This window comes from Lytechinus variegatus, chromosome 3 (assembly GCF_018143015.1).
Source record: "Lytechinus variegatus isolate NC3 chromosome 3, Lvar_3.0, whole genome shotgun sequence".
Classification (NCBI taxonomy): Eukaryota; Metazoa; Echinodermata; class Echinoidea; order Temnopleuroida; family Toxopneustidae; genus Lytechinus; species Lytechinus variegatus.
The window spans coordinates 47,287,290-47,301,063 of NC_054742.1; the positions used below are offsets into that span (position 1 = coordinate 47,287,290).

The window sequence follows — 13,774 nt, forward strand, 5'->3', positions numbered from 1 at the left end:
TTATACATGTTATAAGAACCCGTTTTCTATGTTAACCAGCGTTTCTTTGCTTTCTTATAGTGCTCATTCTCATGTCATATAAATTACCTTACTTAAAATCAAAACCGCTCTTTTCATGATGCCTGTTTTCATTGAGTGTGTAGCTTTCGCTTTCCCTTCTGCAAGTGCATCTTTGATGAATAATCCCTTCTATAATTCGATTATTGCCTCTTTATTTATTTTTGTTTTCATAATAAAATTCCTCTTCTGCAGTGTGCCCCTTTTCACATGTGATTGGTGCTCCATTTGAATATACCATTGTTCTGATAATACCCCTTTTCTTTTCTTCTTTGTTCAAAATTAATGTTCATTCTGTTAAAGTAATTGAGTGCAATTACGTCCTTCCCTTTCTGCAGGGGCGGTGAACCTGCCAGACAGGGCATTTGGCATATTTTAGTGCCCTTACGCGGTATCAGAGGCGTCCATCCTGGGGGCGGGGGGGGGGGGCGATCGCCCACCAATGAAAATATTGGGGGGGCATACGTATCATGTTCAGCAAGCGAGAATGAGATACACAACTCGTTCTTTATTTAAAATCGTGCTCAAAATGCCCGCTTTTCTGATTGGAATATAAAAATTTTCAGCTCGCGCTCCGCGCTCGCATCATTTCTGTAGCAAAAACCTATACTTTTAATGATTAAATAGGTGAATGCCAATGTCCCTTTTCACTTTCAAGCCTCAAAAGAACTCCTGCTTCGATTTGCAATCATCTTTTCTTGGATATACATATATATATATATATATATATATATATATATATATATATATATATATATATATATATATATATATATATATATAATATATATATATATATATATATATAAATATATATATATATATATACATATATATAATATATATTTATGATGGGGTGGGCTTGCTCCTGTAATCGCGTAGCCAGGATTTTATTTTGGAGGGGGCGGTAAATGCTCGCGAAGCGTGCCAACACCCACACTTACAGAGTGCGCGAAGCGTGCTCGCTAGGGGGTGGGTGCAGGGAGTTTCCCCCTCCGTGCGAAGCGCGAAACTTTCGATGTTTCATCAAATTATAATATAAGGAAGTCGTTTCTTTTGTCTGTAGTACCTATATCAGCTCCAATTCAGTTGATTTTATTGGGATTTTTAACGTTGTTTTCAAAAGTGATCGTGAACTCACAAAAAGGGATACAATAGAGGAAATCAAAATAACAATTACCCCCACGCGAAGCACGTAAGCTAGATCGTTTTATCATTTTTTTTTCGGAAAAGTAAAGGGTCCCGGGAGAAGAATATTCTATAAGTTACATTGAATGCTTACCTTGGAAAGATCAGAATTGATTACAAATGATTTAGCGACAGTGCATATCTTCATCTCACAAAACAAAGGAGAAGAATGGAATTTGCCGAGTATGAAAGGAAGATATTCCTTCCATCAACCTTTACATATATATATATATATATATATATATATATATATAATAAAGGATGATGTATAATTTATTTGACGTAGCCTGAAGAGCTTAATTTTTAATCATTAAGAAACTTAGTGTCATTCGAAATGTCATACAGAGGGCGGAAAACAAGACAGGAGATGAATGTGCACGGAAATTTCACAGAATTTGATAGAAATACTATGATAGTGAAGTATATATATATATATATATATATATATATGTATATAAGTCACACTCTTCGTCAGTGCCCACACTCTTAAAACAAATCAGTCAAATTGACTAGACCAGTAGTCAGCTGGGAGCAACTGATATGGCAATCACTGATATTCACATTTCTGACATATATTCTAGTCGGAAATAACTCTTTTCTAGTAAAATATGACTAGAAAGTAGTCAAATATGACTAGAATAACAGTTGCTCCCAGCTGACCCTATTAACCAGTCATTTTTGACTGATTTGTTTTTAGAGTGCATGCTGTGACCAAAAAAAAGAGAATTCAAATCCGTTTCTGAAACAGTCGTGAAAAACACGTCTGTTCATGAGCATACGGATAGTGAACTCACCTTTCAAAGAAATCAATGCGCTGGAGATGGAGGAAGCCCACTGTAAAAGACGCATCTGAAGACGCGTTGTCATATATTATATATATTACAATGATAGAGAAGTAGTTTCGTTAAGGTACTAATTCTTTTTAGAAAAAAATAAAAAGGAAAACCCACGAAGCTACCTTTCCTCCCTTCGCTGTTCCTTTTCTCCTCTCCTTCCCCCTTTTTTTTTGGGGGGGGGGGCGACCTCTCAATCGCTCCTGGATACCCGCCTGTGCTCCCGAAACAAAAATACGTTCCACTGCCCTGATTCAACATGTTATATACCTTTCATGAAATTTGAACACTTATGTGTTCTGATATTGGAGTAGCGTATACATGTGTATATATACATATATATATATATATATATATATATATATATATATATATATATATATATATATATATATATATATACATACATGTTTGCTGTTTTCCCTGTCTTATACAGTGCCCTTTTCAGAATGAGAGGAAGTGCCATTTTCCCCTATGCCCCCTCCCACTTTCAGTACGCCCCTAATAAATGTTTTAAATTCACTAATCATTGTTGTTAATTCGCTCGATGGTGAAAATGAATATGTGCAGAGATTATCTTTCCGGGGGGGGGGTCACTGTCACTACAAGGTGCACTACCCCATACACACAAACAAACGCACGTTACAATGATATTTTCACGTCCGGGTGGTTTATGCGCTTACGGTGATAAAGATTTCGAAATTGCCCCCCCCACGAAAAAAACACCCTCACACACCCTTACACATCCACAAAATAGGGTATATAAACGGTATCCTTTTTAATCATATCATGAAAATATTTGGGGCATATTTTCGGGTGTAAGGTTTAGGAAAAACCTGACAAAAAATAGCCGATCGAAGAATACTTCAAGGCCCTTTTTGAGTACGAGCAAAGTAATGTTGTCCACCTTTTACTGTCAACGCCCTCCTGGTAACTAGGCTCGTAGTATAATAAAGTGAAAATAATCTTGTCGGCGAAAAAAACCTTTATTACATAACGACACCTTTAGACCCGTGTCAAAATTTGTGAAAAAAAATCGCATGAGTGAGAGTGCATGTACGTGTTTATCGAGGGAGGCGTAATAGCAGGGTCGTCACGGCTTTCCTTTGATGCTTGACACCTCCAATAAAGCGCTAATATGCATTAATTAACCACCTTAACCAACTAACTGGGGCCGATTGCACGAAAGGGTCTTTGCAAGGACCGTCTTTCGTGTCGCCCATCTTTTATGATGCGCCATGTGATACGCATTTTAAATAAATCATCTCCAAACATGTTTCATTCGTCCTTTAAAATTAACAGAATATTTGTTTATAAAATGATATAATATATTATGAAATTGTATAAAATTTGATTTAAAAGCAAGCTAACAAATCTTATTCTTTATCATAAATTTCAGAAACACCCCGCTTATAGCGTATCATAAAAGATGGGCGACACGAAAGACGGTGCATTGGAAAGACCCTTTCGTGCAATCGGCCCCTGGATGATAAAGGATGCATGAATAATTGTTTAAAACTCACTCATCAGAACGACTGATCGCTATTTTCATTACTTGCGATTCGACTTGCTAAATGATCGAATGATTTGGGATCTGACTTGTACACTTGCAACAAATAACTTGAGACTTGAAAATTGGGACAAAATGACTTGCAAGCAAATGACTTGCCTACAACACTGCAATAGGTCACATTTACTAGATTTCTTATCGAATAAGGATTGTTCTGAAAGCTCTTGATAACTCTCTTTTGCCAGGAAGAAGCCGAGCGAAATAACGTGATCCTTGACCTTGGTGGTGGAACGTTCGACGCGTCAGTAATGACAGTTGAATGTGGCATCATTGAAGTCAAGGCAACCAGAGGCAACACTCAGTTAGGCGGGAGAGACTTTGATAACAATGTGGTGGATCATTTCATCGAGATGTTCGTTAGAGAGTACAAGAAGGATATTTCCTCGGACAAGAGGGCAGTGAGTAGACTGAAAACCGCTTGTGAAACGGCCAAGAGGACACTCTGTGATTCTGATCAGGCAACGTATGTTTTTCCCTAGGCTTTTTAGTGTCAAAGTACATTAATAAAAAATGGTTTGATAACCAACCGTCAATTTCACCACGGACCGAGGTCCAAGATTTTGCACACGCATGCGAATCATGATAGGACCTTCGCGCCCTATAATGGAAAGGCACGTGATTTGGGGCACTTCCTTTGACGGATGGATACCATTCACGACCATGGTGTCTCGAAAAACACCCTAAAGAAGTATTTTCCATATTCTGAAAATGCACCCCTTAAAAAGTATTGGCGTGTGAAACCCTACCCTTAACAAGTTTTTGAAACAAAACGATACCCTTGGCAAGTATTCCCTGAATTTAACCCCTAAACAAGTACAGCGATATTTTAGTTATGTCACGGACGTCGGTCGTCGGTTTTACCTTTATACCTCTTTTCCACTAGGGCCAGGACAACGTCAGGACAAGGCGCGGAATGTAATAATAACAATCCGCGACCCTTCCGCAACATGTCCGGACATTCCTGGGAATGTCTGCACGCTGTCCTCCCTTCCTGGTGTTCGGGAAATCAAAATTTGTCCGCATCCAAATTTTGGTCGAGACCAAAGTTTGGACGCGGATATTGAATTCCTTACACCTTCGGGACCCTGTCCTGACGATGTCCTGATGATGTCCTGTCCTTCCTAAACCCTTCCGCGTCTTCTGGAAACCATCCGCAATCAGGTCAGCTTCAAGAAGGAAAGAAGAAGCCATGTGGAATGTTTCAGGAACATGCGGATTGGAAAAAGAAGGCAAGCGGACAGTTTTAGGAAAGTGCGGACAGCAATAAGAAGGCAAGCGGACTGTTTCAGGAACGTTCGGACTGGAATAGGAAGGCAAGCGGAGTGATTCAGGAATGTGTGGATCCAATGCTAATATGTATGGAACGAGTACACAAGTAGCAAAAGCCATTTTGTGGTCAGTGCACTAGATGGGGCAACGGGATAATGCAAGACAAGAAATTACAAAAAGTAAAGAAGTACGGGGTCAAACAAACCGGAGAACCTAATATTTCAAGCAGTGTTTTAAACACGAGCGCGAAGCACGAGTTTATTTTATTTTATTTTTTTTGGTGGGGGGTGGGGTTACAGACTAGAAGGAGGAATATTTCAAGCATTTTCTACTGATCTGAAAAGTGGACTTATATTTCTTTTTTTTTCTGTTTTTATTGGTTTGGACTTATATTTCTTGCAATAGTTAAGCTGGAAATGATGCGAGCAGATTATTTAGTGAACATAAACAGATGTTTCATGCAACGTTTGATTATGAACTAGATTAGTTTAATGTACTCGTCTGAAAAAAGGACCGTATAGGCAGCGCTCGACTTTACAAATAGGAAAAATATCAAAACAATTTAATAATACAGGTGTAGATTTCAAACTGAAATTCAAGTTTATATTCCTATTACATTTTAAGCACTTTGTTTGATCATGAATGAGGCGTCATTAATAAGAAATGATAATAATAAATGAGAGCAAGTTTATAAATATCGCTTTTCCCAGAACGGCTCAAAACGATTTACAGCAGGGGCAAAACGATTTACCCCAGGATTAATGTCAAGCCCGTATGAAAAGTGCACAATTTCCACACGCTGGGAAGCATTCCTTGCATTCATCCCAAAAATCTCAAAATGGCGCCGGCAAATTCAAGCATACAATAACTTTCGCTTCCAACCGGGTGCCCATTTAGCACCTGGGTGGAGAGTTGCAAGGTATGAAATACGTCTTGCCAAAGGACGATTTAGACCGCGGTGAGAATCGAGGCGATAGTCAGAACCACTACACCACGACTCTTTACAAAAAAATAGGCCGTCCTGAAAAAAATTTGTGCATAGAGCATGTTTCTCATAAACATAGAATATGAGCGCGAAGCGCGAAGTTCTTTCAAACATCAAGGACGAAAAAGAAAAGACGAAAGACCTAAGTATTTCTCGTAAGAAAATGAACAGCGTTATTTTTTTACAAATTGACCTATTTTTTACAAGCTGAAACGCTGATAGTCTCCCCGTCTGCAGGACTGTCCATTTCTTCACTCTTCTTCCTTTTCCCCCCCTTCTTTGGGTATTCCATTTTTCCAATTTTTACGCAGCCAATAAGGCGTAGCGATCGCATTTGGCCTCCTGAAATTGCCCATTTACATTTTCATTTACAGACTATTTCAGTTGGTACAAGAGGAGGCAAAGGCGATTAGACACTGGATTCACATTTTCGTCCAAAAATTAAAACTGATATTTTTAATCTTACACATTATCGCGTTTTTTCCTCCTTGATTCTATTTCACCTTATTTCATTCATCTTCTTTGTTTATTTCTATTTCTTTTTTGCTGTTTGTATATCTCTTTAATACTGGGAGGGGTAAGCCAGCAGCAGGGAGAGGAGGGCCGTATCAGCACGGCACCCCCTTTTTCTTTTCCACCATATCATTTTTAAAGTTTCCCTTTCCATTTCACTTATTTTTCTTCTCACCCCTTGATCCGCATGTGCTTGTCGAATGCAATTTGCATCCTAACTTTTTCTTTTCTTCCTCTTTTGTATATGTATTAATTCGTAGAAAAATTATAAGAAAGTAATGTTATAAAGAGAGCCCCGACTTTGCTATGAACATATGTAGTCTTTTTAAAGTTATACCATGGTCACATTTGCTCTACGGCGTCCGTACGGCGAGTCGAAAACAGCCGTTTTAACATTTTTGTACCAGCTACATATAGGTGGTTTGAATAAAAATGAATAAAACGGCTGTTATCGACTCGCCGTACGGCAGCCGTAGAGCAAATGTGACCAAGAAATTACCTTAGTTGAAAAAATCAAGATCCGAGATAATTTATTGTTATGTATAAAAAAAAATGCACATAATCTGCTTTCAAAAAGTGAATACTACATTACACCTCTAACACACTTTCCTTTTTTTATTGGAATTGATTGAAATTGAAATGGTTTATTCAGAAAACTTCATCGCAGCCAAAGGCTGAATTGCGAAATTCTGTACAAGGTAAAATACAATGTATATACAATAACAATTGCTATAACAAAATGACATATAAAAGTAATAAAATAAATGTTATATGTTGGAAATTAAGAAAGGAGAAGATTAGAATAATTTTATACATGAAATAACAGTAATAGTGGATAGTTGTAACCACAATATGATTCTGTGGGGATAAAGTCAGTAATTCATAAGCTTACATGAATAAAGTAAGAAACAGAGATTATAAACAAATGATATTTCTTTAAAGAATTGAATATGAAATGTAGCTGAGCCGGAATAATTCAATAATATTTCAACTATCAACTAATGCGAGCGCGAAGCGCGAGCTGAACATTTTTTTTACTTTTACATTCCGGCCTAACTACTGGGCATTCTAAGCACCTTTTAAAAGCATGAACGGGATAGGGGTATGACTATACACTTGATGTGAGCGCGAAGCGCGAGCCAAAACGAAATTCGACATCTCACGTTTTGTAAATCAGGAAAAGGATGGATAATTGGATAGATGGATGATATTCCTACATTAATAATAATATTTGGTAATCTGATCTGAAACTGGCACAAGATTTGTATCGAAATAAACATGCGTGCGTGTATTTAGATCCAGACCTGCAATCTGGACATTCTAATTACATTCTTTATTATAATATCAATAATAAGAACGTGATGAGCGAGCTAAAGATATTTGATTTTCCGATCTAAAAAAATAATTTAAGCGCAGTTATGAATTGCATATGGATCGCGCTGAATAAATGATGCGAGTGCGAAGCTCAAGTTTATATTTTTATCATTACATATATTTTGAGTTGCGACCGGGACATTTTAAGGACATTTTTTGTCTTCATATAACTACGATAACTATCTTCCTAAGCGAGAGATGAAACTTGTCGATATTCCATTCTGAAAAAAAAAAAACGGACAATGATTATTTGGAAATCATGAAAATATTATTATATTACTTATTAATCTAATAAGCCCGATGAGGGCGCGAAATTTGTATTAAGGTCAGATAACTGGACATTTTGTAATCATGAATAGGATGCATGGGTTGATATGTTTATAACAAAAATAATGCGAGCGCAAATTGCGAGCCGAAAATATTGATAAACTGTCATGAAAGAGGAATTTAAAATAATTTGTTACCAGTGACACAGGAATACATAACTCCCCAATCAAAATGCAAGCGAGCAGCTTTAGCTGATACTATTCACAATCAGAACATCCTAAAAAAGGGATATTTTTCAAAAAATTTTGGAATACACAAAGAGAATAGTTATTTGACAAATCAAATAATGATAGCGCAGCGCGAGCGGAAAATGTTCATATTTAGACCATAAAATATAGTTATTTTACAGAAAACTATAAAATCTATTTGTAATTTAAACAAATTGAAAACTTAATGTCCGAGAAATGTTTTGTATATTTACTTCGAAAATTGATATTTTAAGCTCAATATAAGTCTATTGAACAAGTTATGTATCTCATAGATTAGGAAATGCGAGCAAAAAGCGTGAGCGAAAATTTAACATAGTGACATGACCCCTCCCCCCCCCCTCCATTTTATTTAATTCACTCGTCTTTCTCCTCTTGTTTTTCCTCTTTATTTTCTCTTCTCTTTTCCCTTCTGGTTCTTTCTGGTTCTTTTCCATCTCTTTCCATTTTTTTTTTCTTTTTTGCTTGTTCCAAATATTGGGAAGGGGGGCATTTGATATCAAATGCCCCCCTTCCAAAAAGTAAGGGGACGCGTCGCCCCTGTCTCCCTGGGATGTCCATCAATGTATGTAATTTGATTTGAAATAAAAGAAAATCGTATATAGTCTTTGTAGTCGAAGAAAACCCAAATAACAACCCTAAATTCATTAAAAAAATAACGATAATTTTCATGGAGTATTCTCAAGTTGCCGATTGTCCTAGTCCTTGAATTTACCACTCGTGACGTCCCAAATGCCTCCGGTTCTGTTCTAATACGATCTGCATGCTGTCCGCACCGAACGCCGACAAATATATTTAGACAATCTTGTCCTAGGACAGTCCCAGGAATGTCCTACGACAATACGCAGACAGTCCTGGTTGTGTCCTAGGACAAGATCATTTGCACAATCTTTTATGGAATTTGGTTGCGGACAGCATGCCGAAATGACAAAAGTTGCTTCTGGAACCCTTCCTGGTCTTGTCCGCGCCCTAGTGGAAAACCGCCTTTAGCTACACCATTGGGTATATAGGCCCAACCTAGCTCCCACACCTCGCGCAAATCGGACTCTTATAAACCTTTATATAACATTTTAGTCTTAATTTTTTACACCCTCGCAAATTTGACTCTAAACACGTAGCTTTCCTAGTAAAAATCAGAGTAAAGATAATTTTTAATTATTTTAGTGTTTTTTACACCCTTATTACATTGAAAAGACATAATTTTTACGTGTTTTTGGTCGCTCATGGTTTCCGCTCGTCAATGTTAGTGCCCCCCCCTCCCCGGGGGGGGGGGGGGGGGCTCCGCCTGCACCGCTATTAAACAAGATTTGAGTTTTGTTAGACTGGACCCTGGTCTCCATTAAGGCAGTTTTCCACTAGGGCGCGGATAAGACCAGGAAGGGTTGCGGAAGCAACTTTTGTCATTTCCGTTTGCTGTCCGCAACCAAATTCCGTAAAAGATTATGCAATGATTTTGTCTTAGGACACGAACAGGACTGTCTGTGTATTGTCCTAGGACATTCCTGGGACTGTCCTAGAACAGGATTATCTGAAAAGATTTTTCGGCGTTTGGCGCGGACAGCATGCGGATCGTATCAGGACAGAACCGGACACATTTAGGACAACGTCACGAGTGGTAAATTCAAGGACTAGGACAATCAGAATAACTTTCGAGCAACCTGCGAATGCTCAGAAAAAAAAATACAAAGACTACGTATGATTTTCTTTTAATTCAAATTGCATCCATGGTTTGAAATCCCACGGGGACATGTGACGCGTCCCCTCACACTTTTTGGAAGAGGGGGGGGGGGGACACAATGTCAAATTCCCCTACCCCCCTCCCCCCACACACACGCTTTTTTGGAGGGAACAAAAAAAAAGAAAAAAAAAGAAATGAAAAAGAAAAAGAAGGGAAGAGCGAAGAAAATAATAATAATAATAATAATAATTTAATAAAAAAAATATCACCTTAGGCTTCGCACTGCATCATTTATGTAGCGCGATCCCTATCCACTTCAAATTTTTCCTACACAGTGCTCGAAATATCGCTTAAGCTTTTTTTTCAGATCGGAATATCAAGATGACTTTCTGTAATTACTCTAATTGCTCTTTTTTGTATCATAAAAATTCTATTCATAAGGTATTTCGTACATTGAATATGAATTCAAATGTCCAGATTCTAGGTATAAATCTATTCAAGCACACACATGTTTATTGAGATTATTGCGCTCGCATTATTGATATATAGGAAGATATCTAATTATCTATCCTTTTCCTGATTTACAAAACATGAGATGTCCCGTTTTTAGGTATAAGTCTCAATTTTGTTTCCGCTCACGCTTCGCGCTTGCATCAGGTAGAGTCATATACCTTTTCTGTTCATTATTAAAGAAGTGCTTCGAATGTCCAGTATTTAGGTCGGAATGTCAAAAAATATTCAGTTTGCGCTTGCAGTATTTCATTGTTGAAATATATTTCTTCTTCATTGGTAACTGCATTTTTTTCGATTAGGCCAGAGCGTATACAAAAATATTTTTGCTCGCGCTTCGCGCTTGAAGTAATTATTAGTTCCATACGCATCTTCTTTAGGATCACAAACATTGCTAAAAATATTAACTTTTCCGGACAAAATAGAAAGAAATAAGCTCGCGCTTCGCGCTCATGTTTTATGTTTATCAGAAACCTGTCCTGTGCAAGAGTTTTTTTTTTCACGATGGCCTATTCGTTTTTGTGAAAGAGCCGTGATGTAGTGGTTCGGACTTTGGCCTTATAAACAGAGGATCATGTGTTCGAATCCATATAGCGTCCTTTGGCAAGGCGTAATCCACATTTTGCCACTCTCGACCCAGGTGCTAAATGGGTACCCGGCAGGATGCGAAAGTTATTGTATCTTTGAATCTGTCTGCGCCATTTTTATGCTGCGATGAATACAAGGAATGCTTATTAAGGAGTGGAAATTTTGCACTTTTCATGCGGGATTGAAATGAAAAATCCAATGACTTGGGTAATAATATGTTGTAAAACGCTTTGAGCCGTTCAGAGAAAAGCGATATATATACTAGCTATCATTATTGCTTTATTATTATTGACATCTCATTCACGATCAAATAAAGTGCTTAAAATGCAGTAGGAATATAAACTTGAATTTCAGTTAAAAATGTATACCTGCACTATTAATTTTTAAAAGATATTTTTGCCATTCGTAAAGTGTCAAGTGCTCAAGTCATTAAAATAATCTAGTTCACAATTAAACGTTGCTTGAAACGTTTTTTGTTTCAGTATAGAAGAAATCTGTTCGGATGATTTGAAATGTCTACTTTCTGGATCCGTAGAAAATGCTTGAAATATTCCTCCTTCAAGTTTGTAGCCCACCCCCCCCACAAAAAAAAAATTAGCTCGCGCTTCGCACTCGCGTGATGCTTGAAATATTAAGTTTTCAGGTTTGATTAGTGATATACTAATTAGGCCCTTTGACCCCTTTCGTCGTTACTTTTTTTGTAATGTTCTTGTTTTGTATTTTGTCTTTGCTACTTGGGTACCCGTTCCATACATATTTGTATTGGATCCACACATTCCTGATATGTCCCGCTTGCCTTCCTATTCCTGTCCGCACGTTCCTGAAACAGTCCGCCTACCTTCTTATTCCTGTCCGCACGTTCCTGAAACTGTCCGCTTGCCTTCTTATTCCAATCCGCACGTTCCTGAAACATTCCGCATGGCTTCTCCTTTGCTTCCTGAAGCTGACCTGATTGCGGATGGTTTCCGGAAGAAGCGGAAGGGTTTAGGAAGGGCGGGACATCATCAGGACATCGTCAGGACAGGTCCCGAAGGTGTCAGGAATTCAATATCCGCGTCCAAATTTTGGTCAAGACCAAAATTTGGATGCGGACAAATTTTGATTTTCCGAACACCAGGAAGGGTTTAGGACAGCGTGCGGACACTCCCAGGAATGTCCGGACAGGTTGCGGAAGGGTCGCGGATTGCAATTATTACATTCCGCGCCTTGTCCTGACGCTGTCCTGGCCCTAGTGGAAAAGGGGTATTAGATACCAACATAATTATAATGTATTATATTCTCATAAATAAACTCGTTGCATAAATTATGTTTCTAGAAAATTTCAAATTTTTTATTCCTCAACGCATCCCCCCCCATTTTTCATCAAATTAAAAAAAAATAATAAATTGATTTTCTCTGTGGGTGTGTCTTGAAACGCTGATTAAGATTAAAAAGTTTATTTTTGTTCCCTTTCTTTGAAGCATTGAGCTTGATTCACTCATGGAGGGCATTGACATCCGGACATCCATTACACGTTCCAGATTTGAGGATTTGAATAAAGTGGATATGAGGTCAGCCTTAGACCCTGTGGAAAAGGCTCTCCATGACGCTGGTTTGGGGAAAAATGAAATCCATAATGTTTTCTTGGTTGGTGCCTCCACCAGGATCCCCAAATTCCAAGAACTGGTGTCTGATTTCTTTAACAAGAAATTGAACACGAGCATGAACCCAGATGAGGCTGTCGCCTTTGGTGCAGGTAGGTCTTTATCAGTAGATAATGTATTTAGGTATTATGGTTAGTTGTGATCAAATAATATCAAACAGGCAACTAGATGCTGAATTTGATAAAAAATCACATTAGATCGTCGTGTCTGTGCAAGAACACCCCTAATACCATTTTTGCGTATGTGCGAAAAATGCCCTAATCAGCACACACTTTTGCACACGGGTGTTTGCTTAAAGGCATTTCCACAGTAACTGACGATACACGGCACAATGAAAAGTGTGTAAAATCCTGCCATTTAACGTCAGTTACCGTGAAAATTCCCATAAGGGCGTTCTCGCACCGACACGACGATAATGTTGTGATAGCGTGAGAAATTTTAGGCAAACGGTGGACTTTAATAAATGATTGAAACCAATTCCTGCAATCGGTTTTTAAAAGTTTATCAAGTTTAAAATCAAGTTAAAAATGGCAAAAAACAAAACAAATGGGAACTATTGGCTCCAAATAGTTGATAATAAAAAAAATGTGTGAAATGAATGCCATTTACAAAATTATCTGGTTATATGGGCTCAAAGGTACCTATTGCAATGACATAACACGAAACGGGAAACGAGAAAAGGAGAAAAGGGAGAGAGAGAGAAAAAGAGGAAGGAAAAGGAAAAAAAAAGGAAAGGAAAAAGGAAAGGGAAAAGAAAGGGAAAGAAATAATATAGGGAAAATGGAAGGAAAGCGGGAAAAGGAAGGAAAGAAGAACATGTGAGGAAGTACAAACTATCCTGAAATACGAATACATTAGCACGTATTTTAAGACAATTGGATGAAATGCAAAGGTCATTTGATTTAGATGCCAACGACTACTTTAGATTACAAGGAGTGTTCTAAAATATCATACATGGACTCATTTAAGAATGCAGCTATATCAAATATTATTCTTTCTGTTGAATTGGTACAGCTAAACAAAATGAAAAAAA

At 37.8% G+C, this 13,774-nt stretch overlaps 1 protein-coding gene across 1 annotated transcript in view; it reads left to right on the forward strand.

The window, feature by feature from the left end:
• The window catches only part of LOC121411197 (heat shock cognate 71 kDa protein-like), a 59,796-nt gene that overhangs the window by 14,830 nt on the left and 31,192 nt on the right, over nt 1-13,774 (forward strand). Inside the window, exons 5-6 of the mRNA XM_041603770.1 lie at nt 3,834-4,111; nt 12,559-12,833. Of these exons, the coding sequence (XP_041459704.1) occupies nt 3,834-4,111; nt 12,559-12,833 (553 nt within the window). The remainder of the gene's footprint in view (nt 1-3,833; nt 4,112-12,558; nt 12,834-13,774) is intronic.